The sequence below is a fragment of the Cheilinus undulatus genome, linkage group 2 (genome assembly GCF_018320785.1).
Source record: "Cheilinus undulatus linkage group 2, ASM1832078v1, whole genome shotgun sequence".
Classification (NCBI taxonomy): domain Eukaryota; kingdom Metazoa; phylum Chordata; class Actinopteri; order Labriformes; family Labridae; genus Cheilinus; species Cheilinus undulatus.
This window is the reverse complement of record NC_054866.1, coordinates 48445532-48461986: the sequence shown is the minus strand read 5'-3', so window position 1 is coordinate 48461986 and position 16455 is coordinate 48445532. Positions and strand designations below refer to the sequence as shown.

At 38.2% G+C, this 16455-nt stretch overlaps 1 protein-coding gene across 2 annotated transcripts; it reads left to right on the top strand.

Annotated features, from left to right (window-relative positions):
* The first annotated feature begins 6947 nt into the window (after nt 1-6947).
* srsf7a (serine and arginine rich splicing factor 7a) lies at nt 6948-15494 on the top strand. Of its 2 annotated transcripts, XR_005992907.1 has the most exons (9): nt 6948-7189; nt 9766-10002; nt 10305-10484; nt 10645-10731; nt 10969-11010; nt 11303-11347; nt 11819-11917; nt 12810-13354; nt 14612-15494. XR_005992907.1 is itself a non-coding variant. In XM_041806207.1 (8 exons), the coding sequence occupies exons 2-8, from the start codon at nt 9776-9778 to the stop codon at nt 14661-14663; spliced, it is 732 nt and encodes a 243-aa protein (XP_041662141.1). In that variant the 5' UTR covers nt 6949-7189; nt 9766-9775; the 3' UTR covers nt 14664-15494. The 2 variants fall into 2 exon arrangements, 1 of the variants encoding a protein (XP_041662141.1); XM_041806207.1 differs by lacking the exon at nt 12810-13354 and having other exon boundaries at nt 6949-7189.
* Nucleotides 15495-16455: the final 961 nt, after the last annotated feature.

The window sequence follows — 16455 nt, the reverse complement described above, 5'->3', positions numbered from 1 at the left end:
CAGAAAACCTTAAAAAACTTTCACCTCAGGAATGATCCATATCAAGTCACAGTAATCAGTTTGTTTCCCACTCTTATACAGGAGGCTTTAATTGTCAACCTTTATTTTTTCCCTTAGTTTTTTCATTACCCTTATTTCTAATTCTTCTCCCTTTTTTCCTTTTTTTCTACATTTTAATCCATTTTTGCCTCTTTTAGCCCATTTGTGCCATTTCTTCTAGCCAGTTTTGTAGTTTTTGCCACTTTCATCCTGATTTTTGCTATTTGTAATTCTTTCCCCTTTTAAGCAATTTTTTTGGCCACTTTTCACCCAATTTAAGCTGCTTTTTGACATTAAGTAACACTTTTTATGTTTTTTTGTCACTCTTTGCAGCATTTTGCCCATTTAGTTACTTTTCACCAATAATCTTTGCCACTTTTTGACTATTTAACTCAATTTTCACCATTTTTATACCACATTTTTTTAGCTTTTTACAATTTAAGTCATTTTTCACATAATTTTTTACCACTTTTTTGCCACTTTTTGACCATTTTTAATATCTGTAGCTCCTTTTTTATGTGGCTTCTCATCCATCGTTGCTACTGTTCACATAGTTTTTGCCATTTAATCCCTTTTTTTGCCTATTCACCATTTTTTTGCTCCTTTTAGTCGTTTTAGTCACTTTTCATTCATTTTTGCATCTTTTTGCCCATTTTAGTCACTTTTCCCTATTTTTACCAAATGTTTGCAGCTTTTTGACCAAATTACTTACTTTTATCTATTTCTTACCACATTTTTGCTGCTTTCTGATCATTTTTGTCATCTGTAACTCCTTTTATGTTGCTTCTCACCCATTTTTTGCCACTTCCTTCCAATTTTTTTGCTGCTTTTTGACCTTTTCAGTCACTTCTCACTTTTTTTACCACATTTTGCTGCTTTTTGACCATTTTAGTCACTTTTCATTATTTTTACTACATTTTTGCCACTTTCTGACCATTTTTATCATCTGTAACTCCTTTTTTAATGTCACTTCTCACCCATTTTTTCCACTTTACACCCGTTTTTTTTTTGCCAATTTATTCCAATTTTGCACCTTTTCACAATTTTTTGCAGCTTTTGGTCGTTTTAATCACTACTCATTAATTTTTTACCATATTTCTGCATCTTTTTGGCCATTTTAGTTACTTTTGATTATTTTTTTAACCACATGTTTTTCAGCTTTTGCCATTTTAGTCACTTTTCACTATTTTATACCACATTTTTACAGCTTTTTGACCATTTTAGTCACTTTTCATCAATTTTTACCACATTTTTGCCACTTTTTGCCCATTTTAGTCACTTATTATTTTTTACCACATTTTTGCAGCTTCTGACTATTTTTATCATCCATAACTCCTTTTTTATATAACCTTTCCTCCATTTTTGCTACTTGTCACCTAGTTGTTGCCATTTAATGCCTATTTTTCGCCTTTTCACTAATTCTGTTTCTGCTTTTTGCCCATTTTAGTCACTTTTCACTATTTTTAGCACATTTTTTGCTGCTTTCTGACCATTTTTGTTATCTGTAACTCCTTTTTGACACTTTTCACCCAGTTTTTGCCCTTTTATTCCAATTTTGAACCTTTATACCATTTTTTTCTGCTTTTTGACCAATGTGTCTCTTTTAATCCATTTTTGCCACTTTTCACCACTTTAAATGTGGCTATTGCAAAGGTATTTTTAAACAATTTGGCTCTTTGGTTGAGCAGTTTTCAGTAACACTGGTCTAAGAAATTAGTGTACTTATTTTACTGCAGACTTTGATTCAAATATCTCATGCCATGTGTTTCTTCTTATGCCTGTGCTCTCTAACGTCATTAAAAATGTAGCTGGATTTAAAACAGTCAAACTTACTCTGTTAGCTCGTCCAGCATCCTCTGCTTGTTTTTGATCTGGTCTCTCAGTCGGCTCAGCTGTTTGTGGTGAGCCTCTCTGTGGTTCTCTAGCTGCTCCTCCAGAGTTTTCTGTGCCACACAGACACAAAAACATTCAGCTATTTCACATTTCTGTAACAGAGATTCTCAGTGACGTGTTTCCTCATCACCTTTATGTCCCCGTCCCCATTGTGTCTGCCGATGTCTTCCTTATCCTCTCCTGACATCTCGTGTTTTCTCTGATGAAAAACAAAGAGCAAAATTCCATCAAGTGAACCTGTTTTTACTTGAGCTAAGATGTTTTAATGGTCAATATAAATGTGCGAACCATGAGCCTGCAGCTTAGCAAGCTCCTCGGTCAGAGCGTCCTGGCTCTCCTCCAGCTGTCTCTTCTTCTGCTCCATGTTCTGCATGTAGTCTGTCAGAGACTTCATCTTGGCTTGTTGCTGCACAGACCACACAAAAATGTGCTGTTTGTGCTGCTCACTTCCTGCCAACGTTTATATGTTCCCATTTTTTAAATATCTATTTATTTTGTGGTTGATTGTCACTAGGAAGCAGCCCGACTTCATCTGTCCACACAAACATTTGTGTGTCAGCCATGTTTGTCTGTTGACACCACCAGGAGGAAGGAAAGGTGTGCATGCATGTGTTTCATTGTCAGTCATACTGCCAACTACTGGCCTGGCATGCATACTACAGCAGTTTCAGGCATATTAGTGGATCTGATTGACATTTAAACACCAAACCTTAAAGGGATACTTCAACATTTTGGCAACCTTGTCCATTGCCATAATTCCTATAGTCTTAATAGAACCTATTACTAAGACTATAGGGATTATGGCAATGGACGAATTTGCCAAAATGTTGAAGTATCCCTTTAAAAAAAACCAAACAAACAAACAAAAAACAAAGAAGAAAAGAGATTCTGTTCTCAGAGGGTAGTTTTTGTGTAAAAATGGCTTTTGTGATAATCATGCTAAATGTGCTACTTTTTGACCACAAAAATTAAAATGGCAGACTTCCTGTTTGTTTTACGGCATGGGTCCAAAAGGCTTTTTTTGTAGAACTGAAAATGATGCATAAGCTCAAGAATTTTCAAAATCCTCTGATAATCCTGCTGCAGAGGCTGAATTTTAAAATTACTGTAGGGGGCGTTACTGAGCCAAAAAGCCATGCCCACCGACAATCGGGGGCGTTACTGAGCCAAAAAGCCATGCCCACCGACAATCATCCTATCAATCATCTCGTTTTGCTACTGGGTGTTTTTCTGCCAAGTTTCATGGCTTTACAAGTTTTGTAAGCACTAGATAATTCTACTTCCTGTTACATGGGGAATGAAAAATTGTCACCGCCACACCATTTTAGGTAAGGACTTTTGACCTTCAAATTTGAGTAATATCAACCTTGAGGAATGTGCCTGGGCTAATTTCAGCAGGATTTGGCCAATCTTTTAATAAATGGAAATTTTTTAGTGAGCACCAGCCACTTTTATCACATGATGAAGCATTTCAGTTTAAGGGGCCGCCATGGCCACGCCTTTCCACCTACAAAATGAACATCAATCATCTAAGAATGCTAATGAGATTTTTTTTTTTTTTTTTTTGCCAAGTTTCATCGCTCTAGATGTCTTATAACCATTTGAAAAATCTACTTCCTGTTTCATGGCAAACAAAAAATCACCATGGCCACGCCTTTTAACATAGACATTTGACCAGTGTATATGTGTAAGGCCAAATCCTTGAGAATTGCCTGAGTGAATTTCAGTATGATTTGTCCAACCATGTAGGTACTGCGATGTGAAATTCAGGAGTAGTGACTTTCTGTTGCCAGAGGGTGGCGCTACATAATTTTTTCAAATTTCAGTATGGATGTGTTCTGGCCTGGACTGCTATCAAGCACATGAAATCTGTCTCAGATACGACCATGTATACTAGAGTTATGACTGTTTAAAAATTTTTGGCGAGACAAAATGGCAACTCTTGACTTTGTCACCCCGCCAAGTCCACACCCTCTGATGAAAGGTCAATTTTATTTTTCACAAAGCTAAATCCACTTCTTTAGTCCTTCCTTACACAAATTTGAAGTGGATATCTTGGATAATTTTTTGACTGTAGCTTTCACCATAAACCTTGACATGTCCTGTCACCATTAGGTGGTGCTTTGATCTATAAAAAATATGAACATATGAATGGGTGCACGCCATGACTATCAATATTCCTGAGCAATATTAGTCCAATCTTCCTGTTTACCAAAGAAAAATGCAAATTTGAGGGCTCGCCATGGCCACACCTTTCGACTAATGAGAATAACTTTTCATCATCCATGTGTCATGTAGCTTTTTGCCGAAGTACAAGTTGATCGGATGAAATCCCTCAGAGGAGTTAATCCAGATATGACCCCTGGAAAAGGCCAAAAACAGCCCCTTTTTTGCATATTTATTCAAAATGGCGGATTTCCTGTTGGAGATAGAGTGTAGGCCCAAGAGGCTGTTTTGTAGATCTCCCCAAGCCGCAACTGCACACAAAATTTCATGAATCTACGACAAAGTCAAAGGAGGGGGCTTTAACTTTGAAAACTGTTAGGGGGCGCTATTTTTGCAATTCTGAATTTTCATGTTGGAGACCTAAAAAATATCAAAATTTTCACGAGATGTACGTGCAAAGTTTCCCGCAAATACAGAAATGTTAAGGGTCTCAAAAGTCCATGCAATGACGGCAAATGTGTAAGTAAAATAATCCTAGCAAATACAATAAGGTCCTTGCACCACTCGGTGCTCGGGCCCTAATAATAAATAAAATGAAATATAAAAATAAAGAAATAAAATACCTCAACAGTCATAGTTATTCATTTTTAATAGATGTTGTGGTGATACCTGATGCAAATTTCTCATTTGAGTCTTGAGTTGAAAAGCTGGAATCACGTTTTGGGTTATGATCAAGGTTAACACTAGAACTGCCATTAGGTAAAGTGTACCCAAGGCTGTTCTGTAATTGTGTCTGACTTTGTATTGATAACATTGTTAAGTCTGTCGGTCCTTGTCAGTTTGTTTTACATCTGGTGTCATGAAAAATGTTTGCTTAACTCCAAATTTTATAAATGGCCAATTATACCTAGAACCGCCATGAAGGTAAAAATGACCTCTTAAGACACCCTTATATTCCTTCTGTTATATTTCACACCAGCGAATAAAAGATAGATGTTGCCATGAAAACACCTCTCTGTTGCTGACCTGTCTAATCAGAAGTCATAGATCAACCTTCAACATTAATACCACGAGCAAAAAAAGGTCAATTACTGTCAAATGACGATAAATATGCTCATAGCTTTGAATGAAGAAGAATCTGTTGTTGGGGACTTTAGGACTGAGCGATCAGTCCTTAGATAATTTTAGATGTGACCAGTGATCTAAGTCTCTTTCTGTGGTTAATAAGCTGTTCAATGTCTGTGGTTAAGGAATTGCTCTTGATCAGTGATATTATAAAGATCAATGCAATTAATTGTAAATTTTACCCATTGGCTGTGAAAGGTACAAAGACATCTCCAGTGGTTTTAGAGTTACAGTTGCCCTAAGGGCATAAAAGGATGAACTACTTGGGCTTCATAAGAAATCTGGCTTCGACCTCATACTGTTTCTCCACAGCCAAAACTAAGAAAACAGCACAAAGTAAGTGATGTTAGTTTGCGTTTTAAGGGTGTTTGAGTATTTCTTCATCTCTGAATGAAGGTCAAAAATTGAGTGCAAGGGAAAAAATGTTAAGAAAAGTAGTGATCATGTAAATTCAGTCTGACTAACAAGGAGTGACAAAATGCAGAAATGAGGAAGGGAGGTGGGTGAAAAAGAGGAAGTAATGAAAAGTAATCAAATTGTGATCTTACTAAATACTTAAGCTTCAAGTGTTTGTATATCAGTCAGGTTACGATAACTCCAGGCCTCCATTAAGGGTGACCAATTGTAGAAGTGTAGGTGTTTGCACCAGTTGTTTTTCTTGAGGGAAGTTGTCAAATTCATGTGTCCAAACTAGCAATGCACATTTAATCTAAATGCAATTGCAATGTCAGGCTGTGCAATTACATAATCACATAAATTGCTGTTATTATTTTAGTACTTGAATGGATTACAAAATTGCCCACAGAAAGGCCTGTAAGGTAAAATCAGTGCTACTACTGAACTTTGTAAAAGTACCTTTTAAAAAAAGGTAGAACTTCAAAAACAAAAAAGTTATATTCTTTAAATAATGTAAGAATAATGTTTATTCTTTGCATTTTCTGTGATAACCAAGCAAGTAGACTTATGACATGTCTTAGATAGTTAATATCAACAATTGTCCAGTAGAATACAGGTGAACAACGTACTTCAAAGTTAAAAATATTTTTTCCCATCCAGCCTGGAGAAAACACAAAAAATGACTAAAAAAGTTTGTGGTCTGGCATGAAGTGGACACAAATCTTGCACTTTGAGTTCATTTTGGGGAAAAATCGCCCTCTTTGTGCGCATAACAGCCTCACCGCAATAAGGACACACTAACAATGTTCTCAAACACTGGTGCTAACAGCCAATTCCAGTTAGATCACAGCCCAGGATTTTTCACAGATAAATTCAACCTGCCAAATTAGTTAGTGGATTTTTTGGTAAAAAGATTTCCCGACGAACAAATTTGGACATTGTATTTCAATCAGAAAAAATCCCTGTATTCTTTAACATCAGCTTTTATTTCCAGTTCTTTATCTTTAAAGTTGTCCTTTTAGATCGCATTTCCTGCTGACTCTTTGGAGCCATGAGACAACAATAGATCATTGCTCCATTGGGTGTTCCACATTAATTCACCCCAAATATGAATGACCTTCTTGAAAACCAAATACATCTGCTTCTGGCTTTGGAAACAGAGAAACGTGGATTTTCTCATGACACTATATTGCAGACCTTGTGTTAACATTTACTCCAAACATTATCCGTTTGTATAAAGGCTCCTAAAAAACTCTCACCTTCACCGTCAATCACATTTAAGCTCTTTTCTTCTAGCCCTGAATATCCGCCTTTTGAAGTCACAGTGCGCAGATGCGGAAGTAAAGCGGATCGCTCGTGAGATTGGAGTCCGTTGCTGGTGGTCAACCCGGTCAACCTCTTCGAGAGACATGTGGAGGCTTCGTGGATGCTCAAGTGTGGCTGTTTAATGGTTTATTCTACAATAAATAATCAGTAGGCAGTTAAATATCTAATCAGACGTCTGTCGGTGAATATTGCATCTCCTCTCCGCCCGGAGCTCATCCAGAAATCATCGGAGCAGCGGAAGAAGGTAACGTAGCTAACTCGTGTAACCGCCATTGTTTATGGTGAGGCTCGGAGCAAGGCCTTCGACCAATTCTTGTTTATTTCCTAATAAAACTCGGAAATATGTTGCATTTATGAAGCGCTTATCTTGAATTATTTTAGTGAGATCGCCTGCCTTCATCAAATTGAAATTTAACGGTCATTCTTCCTTGAAATGAACGGTTATATGTCTTGACTGTGGCTAGTGCACTAGGTAATATGGATTGATCTGTGTTTGTCCTCAAAATTAAATTCGGTAAATAGCACTTATAAGTACAGCTCCAGTTATAATTGATACGTTTTAGTTCACATTGATTGTGCGTAATTTGTAATATATGAGGACTGCATTGGTTTTGGTGTAATGGGATCAGGGGGCTCCATGTTTGGCGCGCTCACACTCACCGCTGTGGCGCTGTTGGTACCAAAACCTGCACAAACTCCAGAGATTATTTCATCCTGCTGCCTCCTAATTTTTATGTAATTCGGGGTAAGGATTAGCCCAGTTCTTGTCGGATTAGCGAGGCATGTAAATAGGGGCAGAATTCCTTATTAAATCCCCTCAAAATCTTTATAATCGTCTCATTAGACGGATTATCTAAGTCATCTCTTTAAAGGGAATATGCATTTTCATTAGGAACTCTACAAGGATAAAGAATGCTCAGGTAATCCCGGGACAGGTCATTTTTCTAAAGAGTTTAGCTATTCCTAATATAGAAGCAACACATACTACCAGCAGTGCTAAGACACATCCGACCAAAATACTTGAAACTGTTTTCAAATATATGTTGGCAGGGTGTGTGAAAATGGTCATACTTAAATAGTAATAGCCTCAAACAAAATAGAAAAAAACATAGCAATACAAGAGCTTTCTTCCACAAATTAAAAACATTTTTTATGTCATCCAAATCAATAACATTTGTTAGTCAGTTGTATCACTGTGGTCTTTTACATATGTATCATTTACGCATACCAAATTGTAACTCTTCATAGACAGATTCTGTTTTCATATCATGTAAGTTCATTTCTGGTTTTTGTAGCTCATTAAATATATATTTATGCATCTTGGTTTATATACACATACTCACACAAATTGAAGTGCAGTTTTAAATATCGAATATGTAACAATATTATGTGGTCATAAATTTTTCATATAAATGTTAACATGTACTCACAAAGTGGGTGATCTTAGAATAATGAGCAACAAAGTAAGCACTGAATACCCAGTGATGGTCTAACATTAAGATACAGGGAAATGAGCACCATTGATGAAGTGTCGTGATGAAGTGCTTTCAAAGACACCTACTGGTATTTTTTTTAAATAAACTTTCACAGTTAACTTGCATCCTCTTATGTGTACTTTGTTAAATAGTGTTGTGAATCCAGGTACAGAGGTGTCTCTGTAGTCATTTTTTCCCCACATTTGGGGTAACAAATTGAAAGGGCAGGGTAAACAAGGTGAAACCCAGAGTTTAAGGGATTATAAAGATCTGATGGACAAAGGTGACATTCCTCTATGACTACTTACTTGACATTTCTGTTTTAGAGAAAGGTTACAAAACCTTGAGACAAGGATAACATACAGCATAGTTTCAGGATATTATACTCTTCAGGAGTCTACAGTCTATTCGGGAGTCTATAATAGTCCTAAGATACTTTTGGCTTTCCACACTTTCAGTTACCTGTTATTTTTAAATGTTTTTTTCTCTTTATCTAGAGCATGAGTTCTGAAATCAATGATCAGTTCTTTTGTCTTGGAAATGTTCAGATTTCAGAGAATCATCACAGTGGTTGACAAATTTGTTCAAAAACTGACCTTAAAACCTAAAATTTTTAAGTTTTCTATTTTATACAAAGTCAATTGCTATAATGGAATATTTTATTATTTTGCTGTCAGAGAATCAAAGTGAAACAATTCCTTATTAATGAAACATACCTGAGTTTTGTGTCTTTATAAAGAATAGAAAACCAGAAAAAAACAATATTGTGGTCTGTGTTGTCTGCATCGTTATGTCCCTTTTCTGTCTTTTCTTTCTATGTGTTTGTCATGTGGTTTAGTCGTAAATTTAGATTATTTGTATCTTATGTTCTCGAATGATCAATGTATCTCTGGCAGAATCAAGTTTCCCAAATGTTAGGGTGGCATTTTTACATTGCTTTTTTATTTCTGTTTAATCCCTATATTTTTTGTTACTATTATTTATTTAAACAGTGCACCTGCATTTATTACCTCCGCCAAGGAGGTTATGTGATCGGCAGGGTTTGTTTGTTTGTTTGTTTGTTAGCAACATAACTCAAAAAGTCATGGATGGATTTTCATGAAATTTTCAGGAAATGTCAGAAATGGCATAAGGAAGAACTGATTAGATTTTGGGACTGATCCGTCTGGATCCAGGAATGTTTTGATGGATTATTTACTATTGGGAGATGGGGCTAATGGCGGAGGTCTGCGCTCTCCAAGTGCTTTTCTAGTCTAAAAATGACTTGATAATGACATAAAAGGTGACCAGTTATTATATTAATTTGATTAATGGCCCATATGCTCTTCCTCCCTTCTCCTAACAGGTAAGGAAGGATGTCATCCTACTATTCATCGTCCCGTAGCTCATCCCGGGCCACTGACTGTAAAGTGTACGTGGGTGACTTGGGCAACGGTGCTGCCAAGGGAGAGCTGGAGCGAGCATTCAGTTATTATGGCCCGCTGAGGAGCGTGTGGGTGGCACGAAACCCACCTGGCTTTGCTTTTGTTGAGTTTGAGGACCCCAGAGATGCAGAAGATGCTGTGAAAGGAATGGATGGAAAGTAAGTTTCAAAAGATTGCTGTACATTCTTTTAAATAACATCCAAATTTTAAAGCCAAAGAGGGAAAAAGCTTTGAGTATGATCAGCAGCTGTGCTTTATAGTACATGTTGGTGGTAAACTTATCTTTCTTTCAATCAACAATGACTTTAAGAACTGTGCTGTGTGTTGTACAGATAGAAATTAAACTAAATGTAGGAATTGGTTTAATAAAGATTTTTTTTATCTTTATGTCTAGCATGAAGATTATTTCAGGCTTAAAAAAAAAGTCTTCTTTTCATCTGACTGGCCTCTTTCTCCTCAGGGTTCTCTGTGGTTCTCGTGTTCGAGTGGAAATGTCAACAGGCCTCTCCAGGAAGGGCCGTGGGCGCCCTAGCCGACGCCAGTTTGACCCTAATGATAGGTGTTATCAGTGTGGGGACAGGGGCCACTATGCCTATGACTGCTACCGCTTTAGCAAGCGAGGAGGAGGCCGTCGCAGCAGGTGAAGAAATACATTCAGACCTGCATGAAGTTATTGCTGATAAGATTTAAAATGCATGTTGTTTGTTGATGCGCATGAATCTCATTACGACATTATTCAACTTCCTGCACCATCAGAGCAGAAGACAATTAGAGTTAATCATATTTTCTCTCTATTCCAGGTCCCGCTCTCGTTCTAGGTCCCGGTCCAGGTCCAGGTCCCGTGGACGCCGTTACCGCTCTCGATCCCGCAGCCGCAGCTACAGCAGGTATGTCAGCACAGAAACTCGAACCCACCCTTTAACAAACAGGAAATACTCGTTCTGTTTGGTAATTCTTTATGAAAGGTTGGCTCACAGTCTAGATTAGGAGTGTTATCTTTAATGGCTCTTCATTATTGTTAAAAAAAAGAAGGGCAAAATGATTTATTGGTGTGGGCTAGTTAGTCTTGTAGTTGATGTGTCTTGTTTATATCCTTTTCTATAAATGTCCTTATCCTCTTTCAGGAGCCGTCGTCGATCTCCATCCTACTCAAGGCGCAGGAGCAGGTAAAAATACAGCTTGTTTTAATGGGATTAAATCTAATGACCATAGGATTAATTGTTCTGCTGAATGGAGAGCCGGCAAGGTGTATTTAGATGAAGCTGGGACTCACAGTTAATTCAATCTGCAGCAGAATCTGACTGAACTCTACAGAGATGACATTAACCCTTGTTAGGGATCTGTGTATGAGTAGGATGTGTGATATTGTTAATCTCACTTGGGTTGTCTGGCTCTCAAGTGATGCCATTGTTCCTTTTATAACTGTAATTAAGCTGAACTTGTTTCCTCTCTTATTAGGTCTGGCTCCCAAGCCCGTTCTAAGTCCAGGACTCCGGTTAGAAGGTAGGTTGTAAAGTAATAATGACCACTTGTGCCAGACGCAGTTGTCATCCTTGAACCATTCTCTCCTGGTGACATGATTGTAAAGCAATCCATACAGTGTTAAATAGTTTTGCCTCATTTTTTACATGCTTTAAATTTATTTTATATGTGTGTCTTTTGTTTACTACATTTGTAAATGGTTAGTTGTGGCTAAAGCTAGAATTATGAGTCCTGTAAAAACTGTAAAAGACCAAACAGACTAGAGAAAAACAACAGAGGACTTCTTTACTCAAGTGTCTTGACAAGCAGGTTGATATTAATGTTTGAGAGGCAGGAAGTGTGTCAGTCTGCCTCTTTCAGCAGCTTCAGCCTACCTGGGATATCCTTCTCTGCTTGGGTTTGCAAATATTTTCACATGCATCTTAGCAGATGCACAGTTTCAGTTTTATTTAGAGAAAGTGCATCATGCTAACATATTTTCCTTCTCTTTAGTCGCTCCAGATCTAGATCTCGTTCTGGCTCTGCACCCAGAGGACGCTCTGTCTCTCGGTCTCGCTCCCGCTCTCCATCAGCTAACAACAAGAGGAACAGGTAACCCTTCAGTCTAGATGTCTTTTATTCACTGAAACAAGATAAAGGCTGTCTGATAAATTTCTTGTGCTTAGTCATGCAAGTTGTCAGTGTTTTGCCAAGATATTTTATGAGTATACAACAGCTCAGTTGGGCAACGAGTTAGAATTCTAGTTCTAGAGTGACCCCTTTAGATTTGAGGTATCAGCTGAGACCACAACTATTCTGCGTTCCTAGAGAGGTTCAGTTATGTTCTCCTCGATAGCCAGCACTAGGGGTTCCATCCTAGGCAGGGAGACTATTAAGTAGACCACCCGGCTTCGTCATGCTGCTGCTGGACCCCTTCCACGCGATGCTGAGATGGACAAACTGATCTCTACCTCCTCGACACAGAGAGACCTGCGACTTCTGCCATGCTGCCTGCCTCTGCTGATGGTCTTTAGTGAAGTGGGAAGGGGTAGTCAGTGACTTGTTCCCCATGTCTGGTGTAAGGAAGAATAAGAGAAGATGTCTTTTTGTGCTCTCTTTTCCCAGATTTGAAGCACGAGGTAGCTCTTAAGCTGTCCCACTTTATCTTGAAAAGAGAGTACAAAAAAAAGACCGTCTTTGCTCAGCTTATAAATTGTTAAAGCAGTTTAAACGAATGAGAAAAACCCTATTATTTGTATCTGCACCCAATTCTATTTACAGTAATTGATGCTGAACGTCAAATATTTCATTTGATTAACATGTGTTAAGTTGAATTGATTAGGGGTAAAATTGTAATTTTCTGAATTTTCTTAGCTGAATTTGGCTAGCTCAGGGGAGCTCTCAAGAAAATTTTAGCAGAGGTCAGGCAAAAACACCATTGGTGTGACTTGGGTAAAGCATCTTTGCAGCACAGTTTTGTTTATTTTTCATATTTTCTTTAAAGCGTGTGGTGGGAGCTGCGCACTGCACTGACACCACAGCTGATCCCAGGCCCAGGGTCTGCCAGCTGGCGGTGTGTACGTCCTGCGGGAGGGTGACATAGCGCTGACCTGAGATCAGCCTTCGTCTGCATCTGGTGTTAGACAGCGAGAAAGAGGTCGACCTACAGACCGAACCCTCCTCACAGTGAAAGGGTGACCGTCTGTTCAACCGACGCACACGCTCAGATGAGATCAGCCCGCGCACACATACAGTTGTTCTACTAGAGTCACCCAGACAGCCTTCAGATCTACCAGAGGGCTGACCCACACAGATCAGAGTTCGACCACTACCTTTTAAAATCCAAAATCTACCTACCAGACCCCCGTATCTACCTACCAGAGTTCTTCAGCCTCTGTCTTAGCTTCTGAAAGTGAGAGAAAGAGCTGACGAGAGATCAGTCTTCAAGAGGCTCCCAGCGCAGTGTCTCTACAAGTTGTAGTCATCCGTCCTTCAGTCCTTTCATCCTTCGCTTCTCTGTACTTGTTGTTTCTGCCACTGTCTGCAAAGGTAACCAAAAATCAACCCCCCTGACAAGCTTATGTTCATGGTGACAGAATATTTACAGGTTTGACATAGTCTGGAAAACTGGTGCTAACTAAGCTAAAGTTTGAGTCTTTTTACTAGCATGCTCAGAGTACAAATGTGTGCGTGCTTTGGAGAGTGAGTGGATAAGAAGTGGAAGCAGCATGAATTCTGATGTGTGAGGAGGCTTTGTCAGATATGATTTTATTCTTGTGCAATACATGTTGCAAGATCGCTGTATTAGGCAGCTTTATTACAGTATTTATGATGTTCAAACGGTACAGAATACAGTGATAGCTTTCAAAGTATAGTTGTCTTTTACAGTTTTAGTAAAGAGCAGTTTCCACCAGTTCAGTTCACCTTTTTGAGCCAACACGCTTTTATGAGTAAGGCTGGCTGCACGCTAGATGACTTACAAATGTTAAAGAATTCTAAAAACATGGGAGACTGCGGACATAAGGACGGTTTCAACCATTTTCAGTCCTCTGAATGTGCACAATTTGGCCAGACTGAGACCAAGCTGCTGTTTGCAGTAACCAATTTACAATGACGATTCCACAGACATGAAATCTCACAGGAACTTGCACGATCAAACGTGACCCCAAAAGGACAAACAAATATCAGGGTCATTCCACATCTTCAGGTGGTTGCCCGAGCATGCATTCTGTTTTGTTTTGCAGCATAAAATAAAAAGATGAGTCATAGATTAAGGGTAAAATCCTGGGAGTGAAGACTTAAAGCTCATGTTGATGAGCTTGAAAAGGATGCAACTTCCTGTTAGTGACTCTACCTGGTCTGCTCGCTCTCATTGTCTATTACAGGTGTTTGGTCTGAGGCAACCTGATCTTGAATCGTTAATATCATTTGATATGAAAGATAACAGATCAGGGAGGCTCCTGCTCCATCAGGAGCAGTAAAATAATCATTTTGACACGATGCCCTTGAGGATTATTTGGTCAAAAATCATCTAGCGTATGGCCAGCCTAGGTAGACTGTCAAGAGCTTTCCATGTATTTAAGGGTGTTTTTGCCCTGGGTATTAGAGTATGTAGATGGCACTTAACACAAGACAGTTATTTCTCAAAAAATGTAAGTCAAGAGTACTTTCCTCAACTTTTTCCCCTCAGGTATTTAAGCTAAGCAGCACCCATCCATAAGTAAAGATCTGTTGATAATATTTTTTCTCTTATGATTCTTCCATCCTCCCCTGTGGCAAGCTAACTCTTCTCTGTTTCTGTTTCAGTCGTTCCCGTTCAGCAAGTCCAAACCGAAGCCCTACTCCAGCAGAAGACTGAGTGCGGAAGACAATAAGTCCCACCTAATGCTCCCCTAATCAGACAGACCCTCACCCCTTCTCTATGTCTGCTTTTACAGCCTAATAGCAGCTATTTTTTGTACTTGTTCATCTCCCCTCGTTACGTTTAAGTTAATTTTTGCTGAGGATTAGTTCCCCCTCCCCCTGGACTGTGGAAGTATGGCCTCAGATTGCTGAAGATTTGGTCAGTATGGGCAAATAAAGATGCGTTTCTATTTGATTGTTTTAAATGTTGTTGCTGTTTAGATTATCTTACTTCTTATGAGTCATGTACGTAGTTTAAAAATCACCACCTTTGTTAAGGTAAGACTGAATGTTGCAGAGGACTTTTAACAGTAATTTGGGAAGTTCTATAGGAAGGCTGCTCTGTTCATACCATGTCTAAAGGTGAGGATAGTGCATTTAAACTACTTTTATTCCCTAAGCTTCAATTTCTGAACCTTAGTTTTCCCCACTGCAGAAAGGTAACATTGTGTTTTTGTAATGCTGTCCTTGTTTGATTTCTTTGAGCTGTCATATGATGGAAGATGACAGTTGCAGGTCTGCATGCCTTTAAATATGATGTCACATTCCTACTGTTTATTCTGTCTGTGCTGATCTTCCCTTTCACAAACCTTATGAACTTCACTGTATGCTGAAAAGGTTTGCCATTGGTGTGGATCCCCCCGTTTGTTTCTGTGAATTCTGATTTTAAAATGGATACAGTGCTTCAGTTTGATTTCTTTAAGGGCTGCTTTACAGTTTTGTTCTGTTCCCGGCTCATATGGTTAGACAGTGGCAATTTTATTTTTAAATAAACCTTGTCAGACAAGTCTGGAGTCTTTATTTTTCCATTCCAACTAATTAATCTTTAAAAGGTATTACGAATGTTTTAAGTTAAAGTTGCTTAACCAAAGAATCTTCACTTTGTTTTTGTAGAAGGTTAGGGTTGACGCTTTACATTCTTATTGTTGTGCTATGCAAAGAAAAGCACATATTAAAAACTGTTGGGTGTACAAACTTGTTAATTCTTGTCTCATCAGGCCTGCCCACAGATTTGGCTGGGCCCTGAAAATCCCAGAAAATGGGTCCTCCATCTTTCTTTATTGATTTCAATGTGTTGGTGCTAGCATTCATCCCAGCTAACAGTTTCCTCAGTTTGGAGCTGGAAAGTGGAGCTATTATTGGCTTATGATGTTAAAATCATTCATTCAAAATATTGCATACACCTTTTTTCCTCTCTTTACAATAATTCAGTTCTTTTCCATTAAAGTCATCTCAGTTTCTTCTGACATCCTGATGTTTGTACACACAATGGCTTAGCTATGAAGTCTGATATTACTTAATGATTCAGTTAAGTGTGCCTATCCACATCAACAATATAAGGTAATTCTGTTTTAAGAAAAGGGGTTTAAATTTTTTACAAAAGGCTATATTGTATTACAGCGATACAACTTCTTGATCTGATGTGAGTGGTTATTCAGGTTAAAAATAAAACATGGTTATCACAGCTTAACTTTGCTATGGACCATGATTTTTGACATACCAGTTTTACTGGGCCCAACAAAGCTTATTTCTTTATATCCTCTTATAGGACCCCAGGAAGACTAGTTGCTATAGGGAAGCAACTGATGGGGATACTTTTAACAAATAAACAAATATAGGCAGTCTTGCTTCATACCACTATCTAAATCTTAGTTGATTGCTTGTTATTAATCAAAAGCTGAATGAAAGGTATTCCATAAATGTTTTGCATACACAATTATTAAAAATGTAAATATTTAAAGCAAATA